Source organism: Notechis scutatus, chromosome 1 (genome assembly GCF_049901735.1).
Source record: "Notechis scutatus isolate UNSWTSFEM ecotype Mainland chromosome 1, rNotScu1.2, whole genome shotgun sequence".
NCBI lineage: Eukaryota > Metazoa > Chordata > Lepidosauria > Squamata > Elapidae > Notechis > Notechis scutatus.
Window position 1 is genome coordinate 336,809,761 of NC_142009.1, and position 24,133 is coordinate 336,833,893.

At 43.2% G+C, this 24,133-nt stretch overlaps 1 protein-coding gene across 1 annotated transcript; it reads right to left on the reverse strand.

Annotated features, from left to right (window-relative positions):
- Nucleotides 1-2,426: 2,426 nt before the first annotated feature.
- On the reverse strand, nucleotides 2,427-13,870 carry LOC148133572 (uncharacterized). Its single transcript, XM_087965185.1, has 3 exons — nucleotides 13,476-13,870; nucleotides 8,941-9,113; nucleotides 2,427-2,739 (listed from the first exon to the last, which is right to left on the reverse strand). The coding sequence occupies exons 1-3, from the start codon at nucleotides 13,782-13,784 to the stop codon at nucleotides 2,427-2,429; spliced, it is 795 nt and encodes a 264-aa protein (XP_087821311.1). The 5' UTR covers nucleotides 13,785-13,870.
- Nucleotides 13,871-24,133: the final 10,263 nt, after the last annotated feature.

A 24,133-nucleotide genomic window follows, 5' to 3' on the forward strand; every position in this document is an offset into this window, starting at 1 on the left:
TGGGGTGTAAAGATGGGGGGAAAGAAATACACCTTAGAGAATGGTCAGATAAGAGGTAGCCCAGCCTGCAGCTGCATAATGGCTAGAGGAAGAAGATGAAAAGGAACTCTCCCTTTGCAAAGTCCCGCAAAGACCGGTTTTATTGTAAAACCACATTAACAAAATCTTGCAGGTTTGAAAGTATAGCTCACCCTCCATCTCTTTTACGTTTCTGAGAGACTAGAGGAGGGTTCAGCAACCTGCGGCTCTGGACCCGCATGTGGCTCTGGACCCGCATGTGGCTCTTTCATGTCTCTTCTGTGGCTCCCTGTCGCTGGTTGGCTCTACAATTGATAGGGCGTTTGGTTAGGACAGGTAGAGGAAAAAGGATGCCACCCTAGGAGGAGACTCTATGATAGGGGAACTGGACTTCTGGCCGGCTCCAGAATTTAATGGGGGTCTTCTGGTTAGGACCTTTGTGGCTCTGAGTGCTTAAGGTTGCCGACCCCTGGGCTAGAGAGAGTCCCTTCTGATCTGCTTCCTCTAACCCAGGGTCTCATGTGGCCCCAGGCCGGCGCAGGCACTGTGGCCCAGGATAGAAAGTAAACTCTTATCTGACCTGAAAAAATCCTGCCAAGGAAGCGGGGTGGGGGAGACAATGCGTAATGTTTCATCTGTTCGTTCTCTTTTTCTAGGTGGATCTCTGGTAGAAGGGGCAGTCTGTCGAGCTCTGTTAGTACTGATAGATAAACTGAGCCCATCAGCACGTTTGCAAGAGCCGCTGAAGCCTGACACTATATACTTCCGGGACTGTTTAGCTGCATCAGACGCATCGTCGGCGGAGCGGGATGGTCGACAGTTATAAAGAGGGAGAATCCGGGAAACCCCCTGTCCTTTTGCGGCTTTTGGAATCGACTGTAGTGCTGCAACAAATGATGGTGTGTGTGTGTGGGGGAAATCTGGGTATATAGTTTACTCATGAGTAGGTAGGGTTCCTAGGCAAAAGATAGGTTGCAGAAATAGGAAACAATGGACATATTAGGTATAACTGGGTGGTGACCTAGAAGGTAATTAAGGGGCTAATTAGGGGCAAGTACAGGAGATAGAAGCGTTTAGGTGGGTGTGTTTATACCTTTAAATAGCATTGGAAGGTAGAAGCTTCCAGTGCTAACCTAGACCGGATTGTATGCCGCTCTTGCCAGGTGAGAAGTTTGTTGTTTGACATTAAACACCTTGAAACCTGCTTTCTGCTGTTGTATGGTGGTTTGTGTGCAAATCTGCGAGCTTTCAGAAGACCGGCTGAGATGGCCATTCTCTAAGCCATATTTCTTTCCCCCATCTACTTTACACCCCAAGAAACTTCTAAGCCTCTTTCTTAGAATAAGCTTAGAATAAGTCGAATAAGCTCATCTGATTACTTAGGTAGTCAGTGGTGGGATTCAAATAATTTAACAACGGGTTGCCTGCGCTAATGATTTCTTCCAACAACCAATTCACCAAAACTGCTCAGAAAGTTAACCACCGGTTCTCGGGAACCGGTGCAAACCGGATGAATCTGTAGGTAGTCTGTCTGGTAAGACTGACATGAGTCTTGCAAGTCTAAATATACAATTCTCTCGCCATCTCCTTTACAGCCTAAGAAACTAGGGACGGGGAGTCTCTTCTAAGCCTCTTTCTCCACCTGTTATACTCCTTCTAAGTTTTTCGTTCCAGCTATTATTGCAGCTGAGGGCTGAGCTGTCTCCAACGCGACCATTGTCTAGGTAGCATCTCTTCATCCATCTCACAAGGTCTTTCCCGCATACCATGACAGAACTAGCTAACATGTTCCCCTGAAAATAAGACCCAGACTTATTTTTTTACTCCAAAAGAGGCATTAGGTCTTATTTTTTTGGAGGGGGGGAATGTCTTTTCCATTGTCTCATCTTGCAGCAACGGCACCGATAGCCCCACCCAGCAGGAGCCTGTGTGGCTGTTGCCAGTCCACTTCTGTGGCTGCTCTTCTCCGCTTATGAGCAGCACCCCCCCCCCAGGCTTCATTGCGCTGTCAGAGGCCTTCAGAAAGACCTCTGATGACAAAATGGAGCCCGCACGTCAATCTGGAGCTCATTTCCAGAGGCCTCTGATGGTGAATTGGAGGCCAGGGGTGATACGCGCAATCGAAAGACGTGGACTGGCAAGGCGAACCATGTTTCAGGGAGTGTGAGGCCTAGATGCAACTGTCCTAAGATAAGCAGGTGTGGGGCACCTGGGACAGTTCTACCCCCATCCCTGTCGTAGCTTGATTTTTTACCCTTGCACCTCACCTCACCTTGCGCAACCAGATGCAACAGAGTGGGCGGGATCTTAACTAGGGCTTATTTTGGAGGTTAGGGCTTATAAAAAACATGTAAAAAATCAATCTAGGGCTTATTTTCAGGGAAACACGATACTAAAGATGAGGGCCTCTAGTGGGGAAGAAGTCCAAGGAATGATGCTTGATGACCTTGGATGGTCCAAGGCGAAGCTGTGATTTGTGGACAGGAACTGCCCCAGCCACTGAACTTCTTTTCGGCTTGGGCTTTCTCTCCACTTCCACCCACGAGGAAGGGGTGAAGCCAAGAGACCGAAGAGGGCAATGGAAAAAGAGGCCGGTGACATTCGGGCAAGTTGAGATGCGCAGAGCTGGAGAATGAAGAGCAGGAAAGACACCAGTGGCCCAGAAGGTTGCAAGCGAGTCCATGCCTGTAGGGATGGTGGGAACTCAAATTCATTGCCATCCTGGGAAAAACAAGCAAGAAAACAGCACAAGAGTTGTTTCAATCTACAAGAGTTCAAAAATCAGATGCATTTTCAGGTTCACAAAGGTCATGACTGCTTAACCTTAAGCCTTTTACTAAAACATGTGTCAGGGTTCCAATGGATGCCCTAATTAAACCATGAGCCTCGAGCCAAGCTTCAAAAGAAATCCAGTTATTTATGAGGAGCAACATGTTGGCATGTACCCAAATGAAGTTAGCTCTGACTCATGTAATTTACGGCCCACCTATGACCTTGTTTCCCCCCTCCCCCCAGGGTGTGTCATAAATCACATTCTCCAATGGAGCACTTTCCCGGGCTGTAGAGATCACGCCTCTCAGGCTGTTCCCGGTATTCTGACCCACGGCCTTTTCCGACAAATCAAACACAATCCAAAAGAAACAAAAACCTTGTAATGCTTTTACAAAATGATTAGCTGTGATAAGCACAAGCCTTGCCAAACTGTGCGAGGCTTGCCAAAAAGATAACAGACAAGAAATAATTTGCAATACAAGAATCTTCAAATACAAACTCAGGATACTGGAATGTCCATGAGGCTGGAGTTTCAAAACGTCTTTGCCTTCTGCAAAGTACGTTCTCTTCACAGCTGGCTTTTATCTTCTTGAAGGAGGGGCCATTACCTTGCAGCCTTACTCCTGAGTTGCCCGTGCTGCTGCAGCTGCTCTTTCCTGCGAGCAGCCCTACATGCATGCGCACTTGTCACAGGCTCCTCGGGAACCTCCTCATCACTGCTGTCATCCCCCACAATCTCTGAAGGCAGCAGTCTACTCCCTAATGGTCCTGGCCCTTCATCTGAGTCCCCAGTCTCCTAAGCTCACCTGCTGCCAGCTAACCACAACACCTGGTAACCTGGGATATAGCCTTGAAGAAGTTATGTGTAGAATGTGCTTCTGGTTGTAGCTGCCACGCTGCTCCATCAGTCCCCCCCCGCCTCCTGCCTATGGCAACTTGAGAGCAGGCCAGGAATGCTTTACGAGTTACAACATGTTAGTCTAAAAAAGTCCATTTACCAGATCCGTCTAATTTCAAGCCAAGAAAAATAAACACCAAAAAGGTCTTAGGGTTTGTTGTTTTTTTTTTTGGAGCCCGGATCCTCCAAGATACGGTGGGTTGGAAGGATGGACAGAAGTGGCTGGAGATGTTCACCTTCCTTACGTCAGGTGTGAAAGATCAGGTCCGCCCATGCAAACCCCATGAAGCTGATTTATGGCTAAAAACGTGTGCATACAAAGAATCTTCTCAACTCACAGTTAGTACCCGCTAAGATTTAGATAAGGGTCAGCAGAATTCAGTTGGACTTAGTTTGCTTGTGACCATGTAGGGATTCTTGGCTGATCCCTCTTTTGACTCTTCCCCCAGCTTCTGCTACTCCTTTTCTAACACATCTCCTCCATCTCTCTTTTCCTTCCTTCCTTCCTTCCTTCCTTCCTTCCTTCCTTCCTTCCTTCCTTCCTTCCTTCCTTCCTTCCTTCCTTCCTTCCTTCCTTCCTTCCTCTCTCATTCCCATCTCCTTCCTGTCATTCTCATCCTTTCAGACGTGAAAGACCAAGTCCGTGTTCCGTTTTCGCTAGCAGAGGCACCGTGGGCCGGTCCTTTGCTGTTTCCAGGCCAGCCCTGCAGGCCAGATCTAAACACCCGGTGGGCCTTGAGTTTGACACCCCTGCTCTACATCATTTTGGCTGTCCACTGTCTTCTTAAAAACTTCCAGTGATGGAGCACCTGCAACTTCTGAAGAAAGTAATTCCACGGGTTACTTGTTCTTGCTGTCAGAAAATTACTCCTTAGTTCTACGTTGGTTCTCTCCTTGCTTAGTTTCCATTCCTTGTCTGGCCTTCGGGTGCCTTGGAAAATAGCTTGACCCCCTTCCTCCTCTCTGTGGCAGCCCCTCAAATATTGGAAGGCTGCTATCCTGTCTCCCCTGGTCCTTCTCTTCACTAGACTAGCCAAGCCCGGTTCCTGTAACCGTTCTTCAGATGTTTTAGCCTCCAGTCCCCTAATCATGTTGATTGCTCTTCTCTGCACTCTTTCTAGAGTCTCAATCTCTTTTTTTACATCGTGGCAACCAGAACCAGATGCAATATTCCAAATGTGGCCTCACCAAGGCCTTATAAAGTGTGATCTTAATTCTATCCCTCTGTTAATGCAGCCTGGGATTGCACTGGCTCTTTTTGGTGCCTGCAGCACACTGCTGGTTCAGGGGTGGGATTCAAACATCCCCAACAACCGGTTCTATGCCTGGTTGCTGGGTGGGGATGGCCATGGTGGGCGTGGCCTACTGGAACTTTCAGGAGAGCCAATTTTCACCTTCCCCAGAATCCGGAGGCTTCCCTCAGGCCTCTGGGAAGGCAAAAACGGCCTCCCCCAGGCTCCAGAGGTTCTCCGAAAGCCGGAAACAGGCCCGTTTCTGGACTTCCGAAACTTCTGGTTTGGCCCGTTTTTTGCCCTCCCAGAGCCTCCATGCAGACTCTGCACTTACCTGCATCCCAAACGGGCTGCATGGAGACTCCTGGGAGGCTCATGGTGGGGTGGGGTGGGCGGGGCCAGCCAGTCAGTTCAACTACCGGTTCGGCGAACCAGGTGTAAATTTAGCATCCGGTTTGCTCAAACCAGCCCAAACTAGCTGAATCCCACCCTTCTGCTGGCTCATCGTTAAGTGAATGTGGGGAGACATGCTCAAATTATGGGGAGAATTTGGAAAATAAGCTGAGAGACAAGATTTGAGGGTCATCAGTCTGTATTCCAGACTTTGTATAAGACACAAGGCCTTAAACTCCATCAACCTTGAACCTTGATTTCCCTTCTCACTGGGTTTTCAGCTAAAGGAGATGCCTGGGAGAGAAATATTTGCACGCACGCAGTCCTCTCTAAACCTGCATGCAGCCTCTGGTACACACACACACACACACACACACACACACTATAGCTTTAGATCTTGTTGTTCTTTGACTGCACTGATGCAACATCTTGCAAATGTGTCAGAGTTTTGCCGTCCAACGATCAGAGAGGGATGGGGGAAATATTATTTCTAGGGGTGAGGAAGGATGCACGACGTAAACTTGTCGCCTGTCATCGGTGGGGCCAACATCTGGAACCAACCTCTTTCAAGGGACGCTGGGAGCCATAGCTCAGCTGCATTACCCAGACCAGCAGTTGCCAACCGGTGGGCCGTGAGAAAATTTTGGTGGGCCACAGAGAAATCTCACCCCCAGAGCACCCCTCCAAAGCAATTAATCCAGGCTGCACAGAAACACAAGGCTGCTCAGTCCACATGATCCGCAGGAACCCTCCCCGCCTACATCACTCCTTACCCAGCAAACTTGCCTGCTGAATTGCTATTTTTCCTTTTTCCGACCATCATCTGTTCTGCTGTGCTGGGAGATTTTAGATCAGCTAGGAAGCAGGAAACGGTTGGATTTCTTGCTTTCTAGCCAGTCTATAGATCTTCAGCTCTGCTTTTAAGCACAGCCGAACCTCCCTTAGGACTGAAGGTTCTATTATTCAGTGCAGACTCACGGCAAGCAAATTTGAGAGACTGAGCTAGCCGATGGCAGATAGATAGATCACGGAATGATTCTGTGAGCAACTCAATCTGCCTGCCTGCTTTGCCTGATTTGGGGTAAAAGCTATTTTTTTTATTAAAAAATTCAATATTTATATAGATATTTATAATATTTACATACAAGCCACGCCCAGCCAATCACATGACCACCAAGCCACACCCACAAATTAGGTCACACAACTGGTTAGTGGTCCCTGGAGTTTAAAATTATAAGTTTGGTGGTCCCTGAGGTCCAAAAGGTTGGCGATCCCTGATCCAGACAACAAGAGGTTGTCCATTCCTGGTCAAACGGGGAGGTCAAGGAAAGTCAAGATAGGGAGGTTGGCATTGAAGACCTCTTTAATGCAGGTCGCTACACATGAAAAGGGAGGGGGCTTCTTGACTTTTCTTGACCCTCCCCCCAAGGAACTCTGTCTAGCATGTGGCACTGAAGGCATCTGTTGCTCTTCAACATAGACATCAAGCCACAATCACTGAATTTTTCCGTTGCATTTCCATGCCAGGGTTCCAGTAGTTACCCCCATTTACATCATGAGTCTCTAGCTGAATTTTCAAAACTTAAAGAAGATTTATTAGGAGTAAACATGCCGGAGCTGCCTAGGTGCAGCTGACTCTGAGGCACATCATTCATTGTCACCCTTGACCCTGGTTTTCCCCCAACCCCCTGGGTGTATCATAATTCATATTCTCCAATGGGACACATCCATAGCCAAGAGTCATCAGTCATACTCTCCAGTTAGAATTTTGCATGGCAGAAACTTCAGTCACCTAGTTACTATCTTTGAAAACATTTATGGAATGCAGTTTCGGTTTCTAAAGCTGCCACACTGCTCTCCCCTCCCTTTCTGCTGGCAACTCTAAAAAGACCAGATAAATATTTTATGAGTTGACATCCTGTATGACTTGGTTGTTCGAACGAGCCACACAACTAACTGGCAGGATTCACAGATCGAGTGAAGTCAAAATGTAGAGTTTGCAAGCTACATATGATCTAGTCCTGCCCACATCTGGACTGGAAAAATCCAGGTGACCAGTAGGGGGCGGCAAAGAACATGGTGTTCTAGAAGAGTAGAGCAGAAAGGGATCTTATGGACCATGTAGTCCAGGGTTGGTCAACCTTGGTGATTTTGAAGACGTGAGGACTTCAACTCCCAGAATTCCCCAACCAGCCGTGTCTCATAAACTTTCACAAAGTCAAACCAATCCAAAGGTTATCCCGGTTATTTGAAGGACCGTCTTTTCCCAGTTATGTCCACCCAGCCCACCAGAGAAGGGAGAAAGGGAATGTTACCAGGTCCCCCTCTTCTAAGGAGGGCCATCTAATGGGACCAAGAAGAAGGCCTTTATGGTGGCTCCCTCACGGTGGAATATCATCCCTTTAAGTAGGGGGTGGGTTGCTACCGGTTCGCACCAGTTCAGGTGAACCGGCTGCTAATTTTACATCTGGTTGGGCCGAACCTGTAGTTCTGATGACTGGCTGGTCCTGCCCACACCCTCCCCTCCTAGGAGCCCCCACACGGTTCATTTTGGATCCCAGGTAAGTGCAGTGCCTATGTGGAGGCTTGGGGAGGGCGAAAAACAGGCTTCCTGAAGACCCCAGAAGGCCAGAAACGGCACCATTTCCAACCTCGAGAGAGTCTCCAGAGCCTGGGGCGGCCATATTTGCCCTCTCAAAGTCTCGAGGAAAGCCTCTGAAGCCCAGGTAGGGTGAAAAATGGGAAATTCCCGGCCTCCGGAGCCTGGGAAGGCCGTTTTCGCCCTCATGGAGCTCAACGAAAGCCTCTGGAGCCCATGGAGGGTGAAAACGCCACCGTCATGGTGCAGGAGGCTTGCTAGGCCATGCCCACCCAGCAACCGGGCATAAAACCAGTTGCTAAACTTTTTGAAGTTCAAAAGGCTGAATTATGACTCGAGACTCATGATGGTAACTGCCGGAATCCTGACAGCTCATTTGATTCTTGTTGGAGATAATTGCCTCTTTTTTTATTGTTTTGTCTTGGCCTTTTACTCTTGGTACCCTTCCAGAGTCACCGAGAGTGAATTGGGTAGCCGTATAATTTCTGAAAATAAAATAAAAATAAAATAATAAAATGAATTAAATTAAATTTAAAAATAAAGCAAAACAAAGTAAAATAAAAAAAGATAGCTTAAAAACAAAATTTAAAAATTAAATAAAATAGCTTTAAAAGAAAAGAAAATAGCTTAAAAGCAAAATTAAAAATTAAATAAAATAGCTTAAAAAGAAAAGAAAATAGCTTAAAAAGAAAAGAAAATAGCTTAAAAAGAAAAGAAAATAGCTTAAAAAGAAAAGAAAATAGCTTAAAAAGAAAAGAAAATAGCTTAAAAACAAAAGAAAAACAATTAAAAATAAAATAGTTTAAAAATAAAATAAAACACCTGCACATAATACTGAAAAGAGTCTTTATACTATATACCATGCAACTGATGAGACCACCGGGGACTATGGAGGGGGACGAGGGTCAAAAAAAGAATCAAAATTAGGTCTTGTATCCCAAGGCCCCACCCAGCCCACCCTCTTGTTCGTTGTCCCTCTTCCCACAGGGCTCGCTTAGAAGGTACCTTCAGCCAACCTCCCGTCTCACCTCCGGATCCCTCGCCGAGCTGCCCGACGGTGGTAGACGCCCTTGGAGAAATCCTCCAGGTTGTCCGGGTGAATGGCCCAGAAATGTCCTTTCCCATTGTTGCTGTGACCTGCCTTGACGAAACACTCGTTCAGGGAGAGGTTGTGTCTCACGCTGTTGCGCCAACTTTTCTCCTGCGTGGGAACCAAACCACAACAGATGGTCAGGCGTGAAATAATAGAACGGAATAACAGAGGTGGAAGGGGGCCTTCGAGATCTTCTAGTCCAACCCTGTGATAACCCAGGGTGGGATACAAAACAAACACAGTCACAGAAAACAGGTGAAGTCTCTTTTATTCCTTCACTTTGCTTCCAAGCTGTTCTTCTGTCCCACTGAACGCCGACTCCAAAGGCAGCTGATAACTGTCTGACGGCCATGGCCCAATCTCTGCCTCCGATGCAGAGCCGTCGTCTGAGCCTTCCCCAGACTCCAGGACTGGCCATGTTCCTCCCCAACCTCCTCACTGTCCAAGACCACAACACCACTTACCTCCTACACAAGATCAGACGGCATGATTATTCCTTATCATTGTACAAAAGGACAGAAATGATATCTAGATACTTCTCCAACCCAGGGCAGAAACCAAACAAAGTCTTTGGCAGGTGCCCATCTTTGATCCTTCCAGAAAGCCATCAAGAGTCGCCTTTCTTGGGTTATCTTTTCTTGTTTCCACTTTCATTATTGTTGTCAGCTGTCCAGAGTGGATTTTGTTTTTTACAAGATGGGAAACCTCATCCCCATCTTTCAACAACCCCATCATCCCTTGCGGGACTGGAGTCTGGGCAACTGAATGGAACCAGCAGAGTGTTTAACTGGCCGGATGCCCTTCCTATTGCTAATGCGGAGTTTTGTTCAGCAGATATATTCTCATCGTGTCCAGACAGAGAGAAATATCTATCTCTACCCAGGATCGAACACACAGCCTCCTGATTGTGAGGCAAGAGCTCCTCCTCTAGGCCACTGCATCACTCTAAGATGGGAAACCTCATAAATCTTTGAAAATAACTAAAGAACTATTTGCTAAAGCGAGCTTGTGATAATAATTAAAAAAAACAACAACTGGAGACATGTGAACAAGAGCTTTATTATGAAGTTTTTGCAAAAGGGAATTCTGCTCATGGGCAGAAGACATTTCCCCCAGGAGGGCTGGGGTTTATGTACAGGTTCAAATATACAGTCTCTGCCCCTTTCCTGGGTTCACAATCTATCCAAGCTACGTATCATCCTATGCCACACCCATATTATTGTAGCGTAACACCTGTTTCCTTGTCCTTGGAAACTACCCTCTTTCTCATGGCTTCTTCTTCCTGTTATGGTCCTGTTATGACCATCTGTCATACAATATATCATTAACCAGTTCCTTTTGGGTCAGGATAACCTAGTATCACCCACACATACCCTTATGCCAAAAAGTACAGGCCCATGCTCTACCCAAAAGCCTGACATTTACTTTAGAACATAACAAGTTTACAAAACAGTACATGTTTATTATAACTGTCCAGTAATCATTGCCTAGTTCAAATATCGGATAAGTATGGCTTCCCTTCTGTTCTTCATTTCCACAGGTTAACTCATAATATGTAATGTCTACATATAACAGAGCTGATAGCTGAATTCCACCGAATACTTCAGCTCCTCACCATGAGACACAAAGAGCAAACAAAGATGGGGGGCAGGTAACCGGTTCAAATGCTAATAGAAAGCAATGTAGATTTAGAAACCGCTGCGTCCTATCTTGTCCCCTCCAACACACTTCTTAAACATAAATCAAATAAAAAAAAAAAAAGAAGATTAATTTCCAGATCCTCACCATGAGAAGAAAGTTGCAATAAAAGTAACCTGGTTCTAAATGCTAATAAAATAGTCATTGTAGATTTTAGAAAGAGCCGGCATGGTCATACTCTCCTCAGTATCAAGGATGCAGCTGTAAAGATGGACAGCAGGGTTAAGTATCTGGGGGTGCAGATAACTAACAATCTGAACTAGTTTCTCCACACGTCATCCTTAGTGAAGCGTGCAAACCAGCGCCTGCATTTCCTGCATTTTGGATGAGAAGAGAAAATGTTTTTCCTTCTGTCCTGGCCACTTTCTACAGAGGCACAATGGAGAGCATTTCAACAAACTCTAGAGTTGAGACCCTATAAAAAAAAGTGTAGAGAAGAGCCACCAAGATGATTAGGGGACTGGAAGCTGAAACATATGATGAACAATTGCAGGAACTGGGCCTGGCTGGTCTTGTGAAGAGAAGGACATGACAGCAGTCTTCCAATATTTGAGGAGGGGCTGCCACAGAGAGGAGGAAGGGATCCAGCTATTTTCCAAGGCACCCGAAGGCCAGACAAGGAATAATGGATGGAAACTGAACAAGGAGAGAGATTCAACCTGGAAATAAGGAGAAACTTTCTGACAGTGAGAACAATCAACCAATGGAACAGAAGTTGCATTCAGAAGTTGTGGGAGCTTCATCACTGGAGGCTTTCAAGAAGAGACTGAACTGCCATCTGTCAGAAATGATGTAGGGTCTCCTACTTGAGCGGTGGGTTGGACTAGATGACCTACAAGGTCCCTTCCAACTCTGCTAATCTGTATTATAAAATGCATCTCTGTTTGGTGTGGTGGCAGCAGTGCCACCGATAGAAAGTCCCTACAGACAGTGGTGAGGACCGCGGAGAAGATTATGGGAAGCCCACTTCCCGTTATTCAGGATACTGCTTATAAGCGCTATTTCCTTAGAGTTCAAAGCCTTGTTAGAGACCCCGCACACCCACTTCATGGTCTGTTTCTGTTGCTCCCTTCTGGGAGGAGGTTTCGAAGTATTTCTAGCAGGACTACCAGATTCTGTAATCATTTTTTTTCCCTATGACATCCATCTGGTAAACTTGCAAGATTGGTTTTTCTCACCATGTATATATCCAAACTCCACTGTGTTGTTTCTCTGTGTCAGATAATCATATTAAGTGGGTCTATGCATAATTTATTTATTTATATTTTTGTCATGTTTATATAGTGCATATTGGAGCTGGTGACCCTTTGTTTATTTAACAGCTAAGGCAAATAAAAGCCATCAAAATGTCCTGAAAATGTAAATGAAAGAGGGATAATTCACTGGTGGCAAATGTCCCTGTAGAATTTTGCATAATGAATAAAGAGAATAAAATTTTAATTTATCTTATTAGCTTGAGTATCCAGTCAATCACTATGTATCGTATGAATTGATAAATATAATCTCTACAATATATGTAATTGGAAATTAACCTAAGGAAAATCTGCAAACTTTGTGCATCAAAGCACAATTGCCACATTTTTATTGTATTACTCTACTGCTGCTTGATAAATTTAGGGTAACGTGGGGGGAAAAAATAAAGGGAGATGAGGAGTTGGAAAATCCTGGTGCTATCCACTTGGAACCATTCAGAACAAAAGCTCACAAACCCCAAACACAACTATATCCACATGTTGTGATGTCCATGGCAGCTGACTCATCAATTTCCACCAGCAACACTGACATCGTTGTATGTCACCAAGTGGTAGTAGTTCAATCGATCGCTAGGATGAGGCAGAGTTTTGGCTTCTTGTGGCAGCAAATGAGAAATGAGGCTCCAGAATGGAACTTAATAGAACTGTAACATGAGCCAGCCGTGTGCAGCAGCAGCCAAAAAAGCTATTGCAACCCTAAGTTGCATTAGCAGAGGGATACAATCGAGATCAAGGGAGGTACTAATACCACTCTATAAATCCTTAGTAAGACCACACCTAGAGTACTGCATCCAGTTTTGGTCACCACATTATAAAAAAGATGTTGAGACTCTAGAAAAAGTGCAGAGAAGAGCAACTAGGATGATTAGGGGAATGGAGGCTAAAACATATGAAGAATGGTTACAGGAACTGGGCCTGGCTAGTCTAGTGAAGAGAAGGACCAGGGGAGACATGACAACAGTCTTCCAATATTTGAGGGGCTGCCACAAAGACAAGGAGGTCAAGCTGTTTTCTAAAGCACCCAAAGGCCAGACAAGGAATAATGGATGGAATCTGATCCAGGAGTGATTCAACCTGGAAATAAGGAGAAACTTTCTGACAGGGAGAACAATCAACCCATGGAACAGCTTTGCCCTCAAAAGTTGTGGGAGCGCCATCACTTGAGACCTTCAAGAAGAGATTGGACTGCCATTTGTCAGAAATGGGGTAGGGTCTCCCGGTTAGGTGGGGGGTTGGACTAGATGACCTACCAGGTCCCTTCCAACTCTGATTATCTGTATCTGTATCTATCTAACTGCAGGTTCATTCACGGAGAAAGTGATGAACGAATTTTGCAAAAAGAGGACACAACTGATCTATGAAACCCTTATTAAAACTATCTTTTTGATTAACTTCAGCCTAAATGCCTTAGCAACGAAATTTCATTTTAATGCATGCCGATTGATGTACATTCTTTAGTTCTTCTAAGTCTAAGAAGCCCAACGTGGACCAAATATCTCAACGTCTTTGCGGGGCTCACCTTGTTTTTGAAGTAGGGGTAGTGGTCCATAATCCACTGGTAGATGTCGGAAAGCAGCAACTTTTTTCTGGGTGAGGAGAGGATGGCGGTGGAAATGAGAGCGACGTAAGACTGGTTGGGTTTGTCCGAAAGATCCACGGAGCCTGGCGCTTCGGACGTTTCTGCGGTTGGGTTGTTGGTCTTCACTTCCGCTTCCTTCTGGCAATCCCTCAGCTCTGGATCTGGCTGCTTACCTTGACTGAAGAGAAGTCGGTCAATGGTGAAGGAGGCTCCGGGTTTCCACTGGCTTTCAGCCTTAACGCCTTCCATGGTGCCTGCAGTTGGGAGTCTCTGGATCTTAGCTCATCTTGGGTGGTGAAAATCCAGACAAATTAAGGCACCTCCTGGAAGCCAGCTTGCAACACCCAAGATTGGCTGATCCTGAATGGCGTTTTCTCACACATGGGCTGCTTTGCAAAGCCGCCCACTTATCCCGGCACGTCTTGGGGGTTTAAGCAGGATTTGGCACTTAAGCCACATCTATATTAATGAATCCCCTTGGGGGTGGGGGCCTCAGAGGGGAGTGACTGAGCCCCCAGGTTGGTGGCAGCTGGCGATGGTTAGTTGGGGTGTGTGTGGAAAGCAAGGAGCTTGGTGGGGACGTAAAAAGTGAGGATTGTAAAAAAAGGACCAGGGGAGACAGTATAGCAGCATTCCAATATTTGAGGAGCTGCCAAAAAGAGATAACAGATAACAGATCATCAGAGTTGGAAGCAGAGGTGATATTCAGCAGGTTCTGACCAGTTCTGGAGAACCGGTAGCGGAAATGTTGAGTAGTTTGGAGAACCGGCAAATCCCACTTCTGACTGGAGATTTTACAGTATCCTTCCCCTGCCACGCCCACCAAGCCACGCCCACAGAACTGGTAGTAAAAAAAAAAAAAATGAATCCACCATTGGTTGGAAGGGAACTTGTAGGTCATCTAGTCCAACCCCCTGCCCAAGCAGGAGACCATTTCTGACAGATGGCAGTCCAATCTCTTCTTGAAAGTCTCAAGTGAGGAAGGGGTCAAGCTATTTTCCAAGATACCCAAAGGCCAGACAAGGAATAATGGATGGAAACTGAACATAGAGAGATTCAACCTGGAAATAAGGAGGAATTTTCTGACAGGGAGAACAATCAAGCCATGGAACAGAACTTGCCCTTGGAAGTTGTGGGAGCTTCATCATTGAAGGCTTTCAAGAAGAGGCTGGACTGCCATCTGTCAGGAATGCCATAGTAGAATCTCCTGCTTGGGCGGTGGGTTGGACTAGATGACCTACAAGGTCCAACTCTGTTAATCTGAATAATTTGAAATGCATTTCATGTACTTTTCTTTTTTGCCCCTGTAGTGATCAAGAGAGCAAGCATCCACATCCATACAGACAACTTTAAAGGGGATAGTGGTCTTCCAATATCTGAGGGGCTACCACAAAGAAGAAGGGGGTGGGTTAATGCAGTGGTGGGATTCAATTTTTTTTACAACCGGTTCTGTGGGCGTGGCTTGGTGGGCGTGGCTTGGTGGGCATGGCAGGGGAAGGAGACTGCAAAATCCCCATTCCCTCCCCACCCCTCTAACCTGCTTTCCAGCTCTGTTCTCCTGTGCAAGGCAACCAAAGGAGACCCAGCCAATCAGCTGAGACTTGGGAGATGGAGAATAGATGGGAGCGGGGCCAGTCAGAGGCGGGATTTGCCGGTTCTCCAAACTACTCAAAATTGACGCTACCGGTTCTGTAGAACTGGTCAGAACCTGCTGAATCCGCCCTCTGGATTCATCTGTTCTCTAAAGCACCTGAAGAACAAGAAGCAATGGATGAAAATTAACGAGGAGAGGAGCAACCTGGAACCAAAGAGAAACTTCCTGACAGTTAGAACAATTAATCAGTGGCATGACTTGCCTGTGGAAGTTGTGGGAGCCCCATCACGGGAGGGTTTTAGGAAGAGATTGGAGAGCCACCTGGCTGAAATGGCATAGGGTGGAATGGAATGGAATAGATGGAATAAGAATAGACTTTTGGAATGAATAATAGAATTGGAATGAATAATAGAATAGAATAGAAAATAGAATAGAATAGAATAGAATAGAATAGAACAGAACAGAATATCGGGATGAAGAATAGAATGGAATATAGAATAGAACAGAATAGAACAGAATAGAATAGAATAGATGGAATTAGAATAGAATAGGAACAGAACAGAACAGAATAGAATAGAATAGAATAGAATAGAATAGAATAGGAATAGAATAAGGAATAGAATAGAACAGAACAGAATAGAATAGAATAGAATAGAATAGAATAGAATAGAATAGAATAGAATAGAATATCGGGATGAAGAATAGAATGGAATATAGAATAGAGTATATAGAGTAGAGTAGAGTAGATAGAATAGGATAGATAGAATAGATAGAATAGAATAGAATAGAATAGAAGAACAGAATAGAATAAAAATGAATGGAATAGATAGAATAGAATAGAATAGAATAGAACAGAACAGAACAGAATAGTATAGAATAGAATAGAATATAGAATAGAGTATATAGAGTAGAGTAAAGAATAGAGTAGAGTAGAGTATAGATAGGATAGATGAATAGAATAGAAAATGAATAGAATAGAATAGAATAGAATAGAATAGACTATTGGAATGAAGAATAGAATAGAATAGAATATATTGAATTAGAATAGAATAGGAATAGAATAGAATAGAATAGAATATCAGGATGAAGAAAAGAATGGAATATAGAATAGAGTATATAGGGTAGAGTAGAGTAGAGTAGAATAGAATAGAGTAGAGTAGGATAGAATAGAATAGAATAGAATAGATTACTGGGATGAAGAATAGAATGGAATATAGAATGGAATATAGAATAGAATAGAATAGAATAGAATAGAATAGAATAGAATAGAATAGAATAGAATAGAATAGAATAGAATAGATGGAATTAGAATAGAATAGGAACAGAATAGAATAGAATAGAATAGAATAGAATAGAATAGAATAGAATAGAATAGAATATCGGGATTAAGAATAGAATGGAATATAGAATAGAGTATATAGAGTAGAGTAGAGTAGAGTAGAATAGGATAGGATAGGATAGCATAGGATAGAATAGAATAGAACAGAACAGAACAGAATAGAATAAAAAATGAATAGAATAGAATAGAATAGAATAGAATAGAATAGAACAGAACAGAACAGAATAGTATAGAATAGAATAGAATATAGAATAGAGTATATAGAGTAGAGTAAAGTAGAGTAGAGTAGGAGTAGAGTAGGATAGGATAGGATAGGATAGAATAGAATAGAAAATGAATAGAATAGAATAGAATAGAATAGAATAGACTATTGGAATGAAGAATAGAATAGAATAGAATATATTGAATTAGAATAGAATAGGAATAGAATAGAATAGGAATAGAATATCGGGATGAAGAAAAGAATGGAATATAGAATAGAGTATATAGGGTAGAGTAGAGTAGAGTAGAATAGAATAGAGTAGAGTAGGATAGAATAGAATAGAATAGATTACTGGGATGAAGAATAGAATGGAATATAGAATGGAATATAGAATAGAATAGAATAGAATAGAATAGAATATTGGGATGAAGAATAGAATGGAATATAGAATGGAATATAGAATGGAATATAGAATAGAATAGAATAGAATAGAATAGAATAGAATAGAAGATAGGGATAGAATAGAATAGAATAGAATAGAATAGAATATCGGGATGAAGAATAGAATGGAATATAGAATAGAATAGAATAGAATAGAATAGAATAGAATAGAATAGAAGATAGGGATAGAATAGAATAGAATAGAATAGGAATAGAATATCGGGATGAAGAAAAGAATGGAATATAGAATATATAGAGTAGAGTAGAGTAGAGTAGAGTAGAGTAGAGTAGAGTAGGATAGAATAGAATAGAATAGAATAGAATAGATTACTGGGATGAAGAATAGAATGGAATATAGAATGGAATATAGAATAAAATAAAATAGAATAGAATAGAATAGAATAGAATAGAATAGAATAGAATAGAATAGAATATTGGGATGAAGAATAGAATGGAATATAGAATGGAATATAGAATGGAATATAGAATAGAATAGAATAGAATAGAATAGAATAGAATAGAAGATAGGGATAGAATAGAATAGAATAGAATAGAATAGAATAGAATAGAATATCGGGATGAAGAATAGAATGGAATATAGAATAGAATAGAATAGAATAGAATAGAATAGAATAGAATAGAATAGAATAGAATAGAATAGAATAGAAGATAGGGATAGAATAGAATAGAATAGAATAGAATAGAATAGAATATCGGGATGAAGAAAAGAATGGAATATAGAATAGAGTATATAGAGTAGAGTAGAGTAGGATAGAATAGAATAGAATAGAATAGAATAGAATAGAATAGAATAGAATAGAATAGAATAGAATAGAATAGAATAGAGCTGGAAGGGACCTTGGAGGTCTTCTAGTCCAGCCCCCAGCACAAGCAGGAGTCCCCACTATTTCAGACAAGTGGCTGTCCAATTTCTTCTTAAAATCCTCCAGTGTTGGAGCACCCTCAACTTCTGGAGGGAAGTTCTCACTTTCAGGAAATTTCTCCTTAATTCCAGGTTGCTTCTCTCTTTGATGCATTTCGATCCGTTGTTTCCTGTCCTGCCTTCGGGTGCTTTGGAAAATAATTTGATCCCCTCTTCTTTGTGGCAACCCCTCAAATTCTGGAATAGTTGCTTGGAACACAGGGTCGGGCTAGAAGACCATCAAGGTCCCTTCCAACTCTGCTATTCTGTGATTCGTTGGTGCAGGCAGAGCCAGAATCTTTGTGGCAAGCACCTCTCACACACCCTTATGTGTCCTCCCTCTCATGCACCCCCGTGCATCCTCATGCAACTTCTATTCAGATTTTTTGCAGCATTAATTCAGCGGCAGAAAAATAAGCAAGAGATGGCTGATGCCTCATTTAACATCTTTGTAAACATAAGAAGTAGATTTGACAAACCAGTTGTAGATTTCTCCAACATGGAGCAAACTCAAGCAGAAACATGTTGCAAGTAACTTCAGAAGCTACTTAGGAGTTCAGAATTAGACATCAGTTTCACTCTAGTTCAGCAAGCCAGCAGAGGAGAGAAGCAGTTTCATTGTCAATAGACAGACTCAGAGCTTAACATAGCTTCAGAGCTCCAGAGTTTAATATAGAGTCACGCCTAGGCTACAGCTAGTTTCAGTTTCCAAACAGTCCTCATTGGCTTTGTTACCAAGCTCTATTTCAGTTCATGAATATACTCTGACACCTTCCCTCTGTCACACCTGTCACACAACCTCCCTGACTCTCCTTTACACCCCTTTGCTTTCCTCTCCTCCCTGGTGGTAGCTATTTACCTGCTGCTTGCCAGTTTGGGATTTGCGATTTCCTGCAGGCTTCCCCAATGATTGTTAGAAGCCGTCAGGAAGTCAGCTCTTCTAAGAACCATGGGATTAAGTTAATGACAGCAACCTGGATTGCAAGAATTTCAGTCACTGAGCAATGCAGTTGTGTTTTATGACCACATCCCTTGGGAATGGAAACTCTGGTCCCCATTGCTGTCATAAGTCGAGGACTAATTAACAGACAGATAATCAGGGACCTTCAACTTCGAAGTTACAACAGCATTAAAAAAGTGACTTACAATTGACTCTCAGATAACAGATAATTAGAGTTGGAAGGGACCTTATAGGTCATCTAGTCCAACCCCCCACCCAAGTGGGAGACCCTACACCATTTCTGACAAATGGCAGTCCAACCTTCTTGAATGTCTCAAGTGATGGCGCTCCCACAACTTCCGAGGGCAAGCTGTTTCATTAGTTGATTGTTCTCACTGTCAGAAAGTTTCTCCTTATTTCCAGGTTAAATCTCTCCTTGTTCAGTTTCCATCCATTATTCCTTGTCCGGCCTTCAGGTGCTTTAGAAAATAGCTTGACCCCCTTCCTCTCTGGGGCAGCCCCTCAAATATTGGAAGACTGTTGTCATGTCTCCCCTGGTCCTTCTCTTCACTAGACTAGCCAGGCCCAGTTCCTGCAATCGTTCATCGTATGTTTTAGTCTCCAGTCCCCTAATCATCCTGGTTGCTCTTCTCTGTACTTTTCCTAGAGTCTCAACATCTTTTTTTAAATAATGTGTCGACCAAAACTGGATGCAGTACTCTAGGTGTGGTCTTACTAAGGCTTTATAGAGTGGTATTATATTCTCCCTAAATTAGAGCCACTGAAGAGATCACGGATAACAAGTTTGACAGATCTAAGGTGGGCGCATTGAAAAAGCACACACTTTTTCAAAAAAGAAATTCCTCCTTTTCCTTAATTATACTTTGCTCTTTAGGGGTTCTTGGTTCTTTCTGAGCTTGGTTGTTTTCTTGCAGATGTTTCATTACCCAACTAGGTAACCTCATCAATGCTAGTGTACAAATATTCTCCTTTATTGGTATAGAATAGACACTCCCAGTGCTATAGAAGTAAAGTAAGTTCAGGATTTGACAAACAGCATGAATAAAAATAATTACATGGCTAAGGGGAAGAACTTGTTGCTAATCTTTGCTTTTAATTCGGGGCCCAATTTTCTAAAAAGTAGAAATAGACTCCAGTCTGTTTGAGGTGTATCAGTGCAATATTTTTGCTCCGATATGGAATAACCAATTGCTTCCCTCTTATTTGATTAGGTAGCTGGAACACTACTGTTAAAGTTGATTTTATAATTGTCCAGTGATTAATGAGTATTCAACCTGCAATTAACAGATTGTCTCATTTAACCCCTAAGCAACGAAAATGGTTTGCTTACCGCCAATTAAATTGCTTGTTGTGATTGCCGAATCTTTTTGCCCAGATCATTGTTTTCATTTAGATCTTTTAAAAGCTATTCGTTACCAGCTCTTTTATTTGCTTTTAATTGCACGTGACATTTGGTGGTTTTTTTTAATGCCTTGTTTAAATAAAAACCCAGCAGGGCACTTTGTAAGGCCGAGCAGTTGAATGGAAGAACGATGATCGGGCATGGTGATGATTATTATAACACGATAGGAAGGAACCCTTTGGGTGTAGCTAAACTAAAATGGCCCCAGTCAGCAGGGCCAACAATGGGGATGCTGGGAATTGTAGTTTTGACCAACCTGGGGAGCATCATAGATTTTCTTTGCCTATTGACAGAAACAGTAGAATAGAATAGAATAGAATAGAATAGAATAGAATAGAATAGAATAGAATAGAATAGAATAGAATAGAATAGAATACTTTATTGGCCAAGTGTGATTGGACACACAAGGAATTTGTCTTGGTGTAAATACTCTCAGTATACATAAAGAAAAGGTACATTAGTTAAGAATCAAGAATCATAACGTACAACATTTAATGATAGTCATAGGGTACAATCAACAATCAAATCATACTAGGAAACAGTCAATATAAATCATTAGGATACAAGCAACAAAGTTACAGTCCTACAATCACAAGTGGGAGGGGATGGGTGATAAGGAGTGATGAGAAGATTAACAGTAATAGTAGCATCACTTTACAGATAATCAGGGTTGGAAGGGACCTTGTAGGTCATCTAGTTTGACCCCCACCCACCCAAGCAGGAGACCCTACACCATTTCTGACAGATGCCAGTCCTTATTTCTCCTTATTTCCAGGTTGAATCTCTCCTTGTTCAGTTTCCATCCATTATTCCTTCTCTGGCCTTCGGGTGCCTTAGAAAATAGCTTGGCCCCTTCCCTCCTCTCTGTGGCAGCCCTTCATATATTGGAAGACTGCTCTCCTGTCTCCCCTGGTCCTTCTCTTCCCTAGACTAGCCAGGCCCAGTTCCTGAAACCATTCACCATCCGGTCCCCTCATCATCCTGGTTGCTCTTCTCTGCAGTCTTTCTAGAGTCTCAACATTTTTTCTACAGTGTGGTGACCAAAACTGGATGCAGTATTCCAAGTGGGGTCCTACTAAAGCTTTATAGAGTGGTATTAGTACCTCACTTGATCTCGATTGTATCCCTCTGTTAATGCAATTTAGGATTGCATTGGCTTTTTTGGCTGCCGCTGCACATGGCTGGCTCCTATTTAGCTGGTTGTCCACTAAGACTCCAAGATCCCTCTCACAGTTACTATTGCTATTAAGCCTGGTTTCACCCAGTCTAGATGTGTCCTTTGGGTTTTTCTTGCCTAAGCGTAGGACTTTACTTTTCTCTACATTGATTTTCATTTTGTTAGATAAACATTTTTTTTTGTTAGATAAACAGCCAGGAGGACCATGGGGCAGGGTCAAAAAGAAAAAAAAAGAAAAAAGCCAAGACAATATTTTGACGATTCTATGAGACACAGATCTCTCCACATCTTCTCATCTAGAAAGAGTGCAGAGAAGAGCAATGAAGATGATGAGAGGACTGGATGCTAAAACATATGAAGAACAGTTGCAGGAACCTGGGATATGTCTAGTTTGAGGAAAAGAAGGACTAGGGGTGACATGTTCTTGCAGTCTTTTGACCTTGAAAGAAATATCAGACAGTGCAGCAAGCGAAATAATGCAGAAATATTGTGGTTTTAAGAAATTCTACTTCTGTTTCATGTTGTCTAAAAGCTGTATTTTTACAACCCCACTGCATTCTTGGTTTTTGTTTTTTTAAACAAATACTGCAATCAAGCTAGATGTTCCTGATTCTGAATGAATGAATGAATTCTTTATTGGCCAAGTGTGATTGGACACACAAGGATGTACGTGGTCTCAGTGTACATAAAGGAAAAGATACATTCGTCAAGAATCATAAGATGCAACACTTAATGATAGTCATAGGATACAATAAGCAATCAAATCATGCTAGGAAACAGTCAATATAAATCGTAAGGATACAAGCGACAAAGTTACAGTCATAATGTCAACTCATAGAATATTTCTATGATCTTTTTAGAGTTGCCAACAGAAAGGGAGAGGCAAAGGGGGTTTGAAAGAGCAGTGTGGCAGCTTAGAAAGCAAAAGTGCATTCCATACATAGCTTTTGAGAGATAGTAACTAGATGACTGAAGTTTCTGGCCATGCAAAAACTTAACTGGAGAACATGATTGATGACTCTTGGCTATGGATGCATCCCATTGGAGAATATGAATTACGATACACCAAGAAGAGTGGGGGAAAACCAGGGTCAAGGCTGACAATGAATGATGTGTCTCAGAGTTGGCTACACCCAGGCAGTGTCGGACATGTTAGCTTCCAATAAATCCTTTTTTAAGTTTTGGAAGTTTGGCTCGAGACTCATGATTTAATTGGGGTAACTCAGAGGTGGGATTCAGCAGGTTCTGGACCAGTTCTGGAGAACCAGTAGTAGAAATTTTGAGTAGTTCAGAGAACCGGCCAATACCACCTCTGACTGGAGATTTTACAGTATCCTTCCCCTGCCACGCCCACCAAGCCACGCCCACAGAACCGGTAGTAAAAAAAAAATGAATCCTACCACTGGAGTAACTACCAGAATCCTGACACATACAGTCACAAGTGGGAGAGGATGGGTGAAAGGAAGGATGGGAAGATTAATAGTAATAGTAATGCAGACTTTGTAAATAGTTTGACAGTGTTGAGGGAATTATTTGTTTAGCAGAGTGATGGCCTTTGGGAAAAAACTGTTCTTGTGTCTAGTTCTGGTGTGCAGTGCTCTATAGCATCGTTTTGAGGGAAGGAGTTGAAACAGTTTATGTCCAGGATGTGAGGGATCTGTAAATATTTTCACAGCCCTCTTTTTAATTCATGCAGTTAACAGGCCCTCGATGGAAGGCAGGTTGTAATGGTAGTAATCGTTTTTCTCTGCATTAATAATTATTCTCTGAAGTCTGTATCTGTCCTGTTGGGTTGCAGAACCAAACCAGACAGTTATAGAGGTGCAGATGACAGACTCCATCATTCCTCTGTAGAACTGTGTCAGCAGCTCCTTGGGCAGTTTGACCTTTCTGAGTTGAAGCAACTCAACTGCAGCTGACAGGACTTGGTTTCCTAGAGCAGTGGTCCCCAACCTTTTTTGTACCACGGACTGGTACAAAATGATCCACGGACCGGTACCGGCATCAGCACGCACGACCAAGGCAAGGCGAGCCGAGCGACCGGCCAGCCAGCCGTCCCCTGCTTCTCCCTGCCACCTTCAACTCCTCCTTTATACCTTCTCACGGTCGATGGGCTTTTCGGGCTCTTTCTTAATCTCCTCCTGAGTAATGCGAGACTCCACTGCCATCGGGACCGCTCTTCGTTCGAAGCCGCCCCCCCCCTTCGATGAAACTAAGGCGCAAGGATTCCTTCAGCACCCAAACGCCGCTTTCCAACCGACGAAACAAGATGGCGGCGGCCCGCTACAAAATGATCCACGGACCAATGCCGGTCCGGGGCCAGGTGGTTGGGGACCACTGTCCTAGAGAAAGAATGTTATATTTGTCTATTTTAAACTGCCTTTTACATTATCTCCACTTTCCTACCCTGCCACAATGATCTGCACTGCACTTTTGTCTTCTAAGTATTAGATACCCCATTTAATTCGGCAACACTTGTAAACCAGATGAACATTTTCTTCATCTCATGATCCATGGAGAATCACACTTGAATCCTTTGGACAACTCATTCAAAGCTACA

What these genes read in the sequence shown, in the direction of transcription:
- LOC148133572 (XM_087965185.1), bottom strand. Translation starts at nt 13,784, where the DNA reads ATGGAAGGCGTTAAGGCTGAAAGCCAGTGGAAACCCGGAGCCTCCTTC. An exon ending in ACCCCTACTTCAAAAACAAG is followed by an intron (nt 9,114 to 13,475) that starts GTGAGCCCCGCA and finishes GTTCCCACGCAG; the next exon opens with GAGAAAAGTTGGCGCAACAG. An exon ending in GCTCGGCGAGGGATCCGGAG is followed by an intron (nt 2,740 to 8,940) that starts GTGAGACGGGAG and finishes TGTTTTTCCCAG; the next exon opens with GATGGCAATGAATTTGAGTT.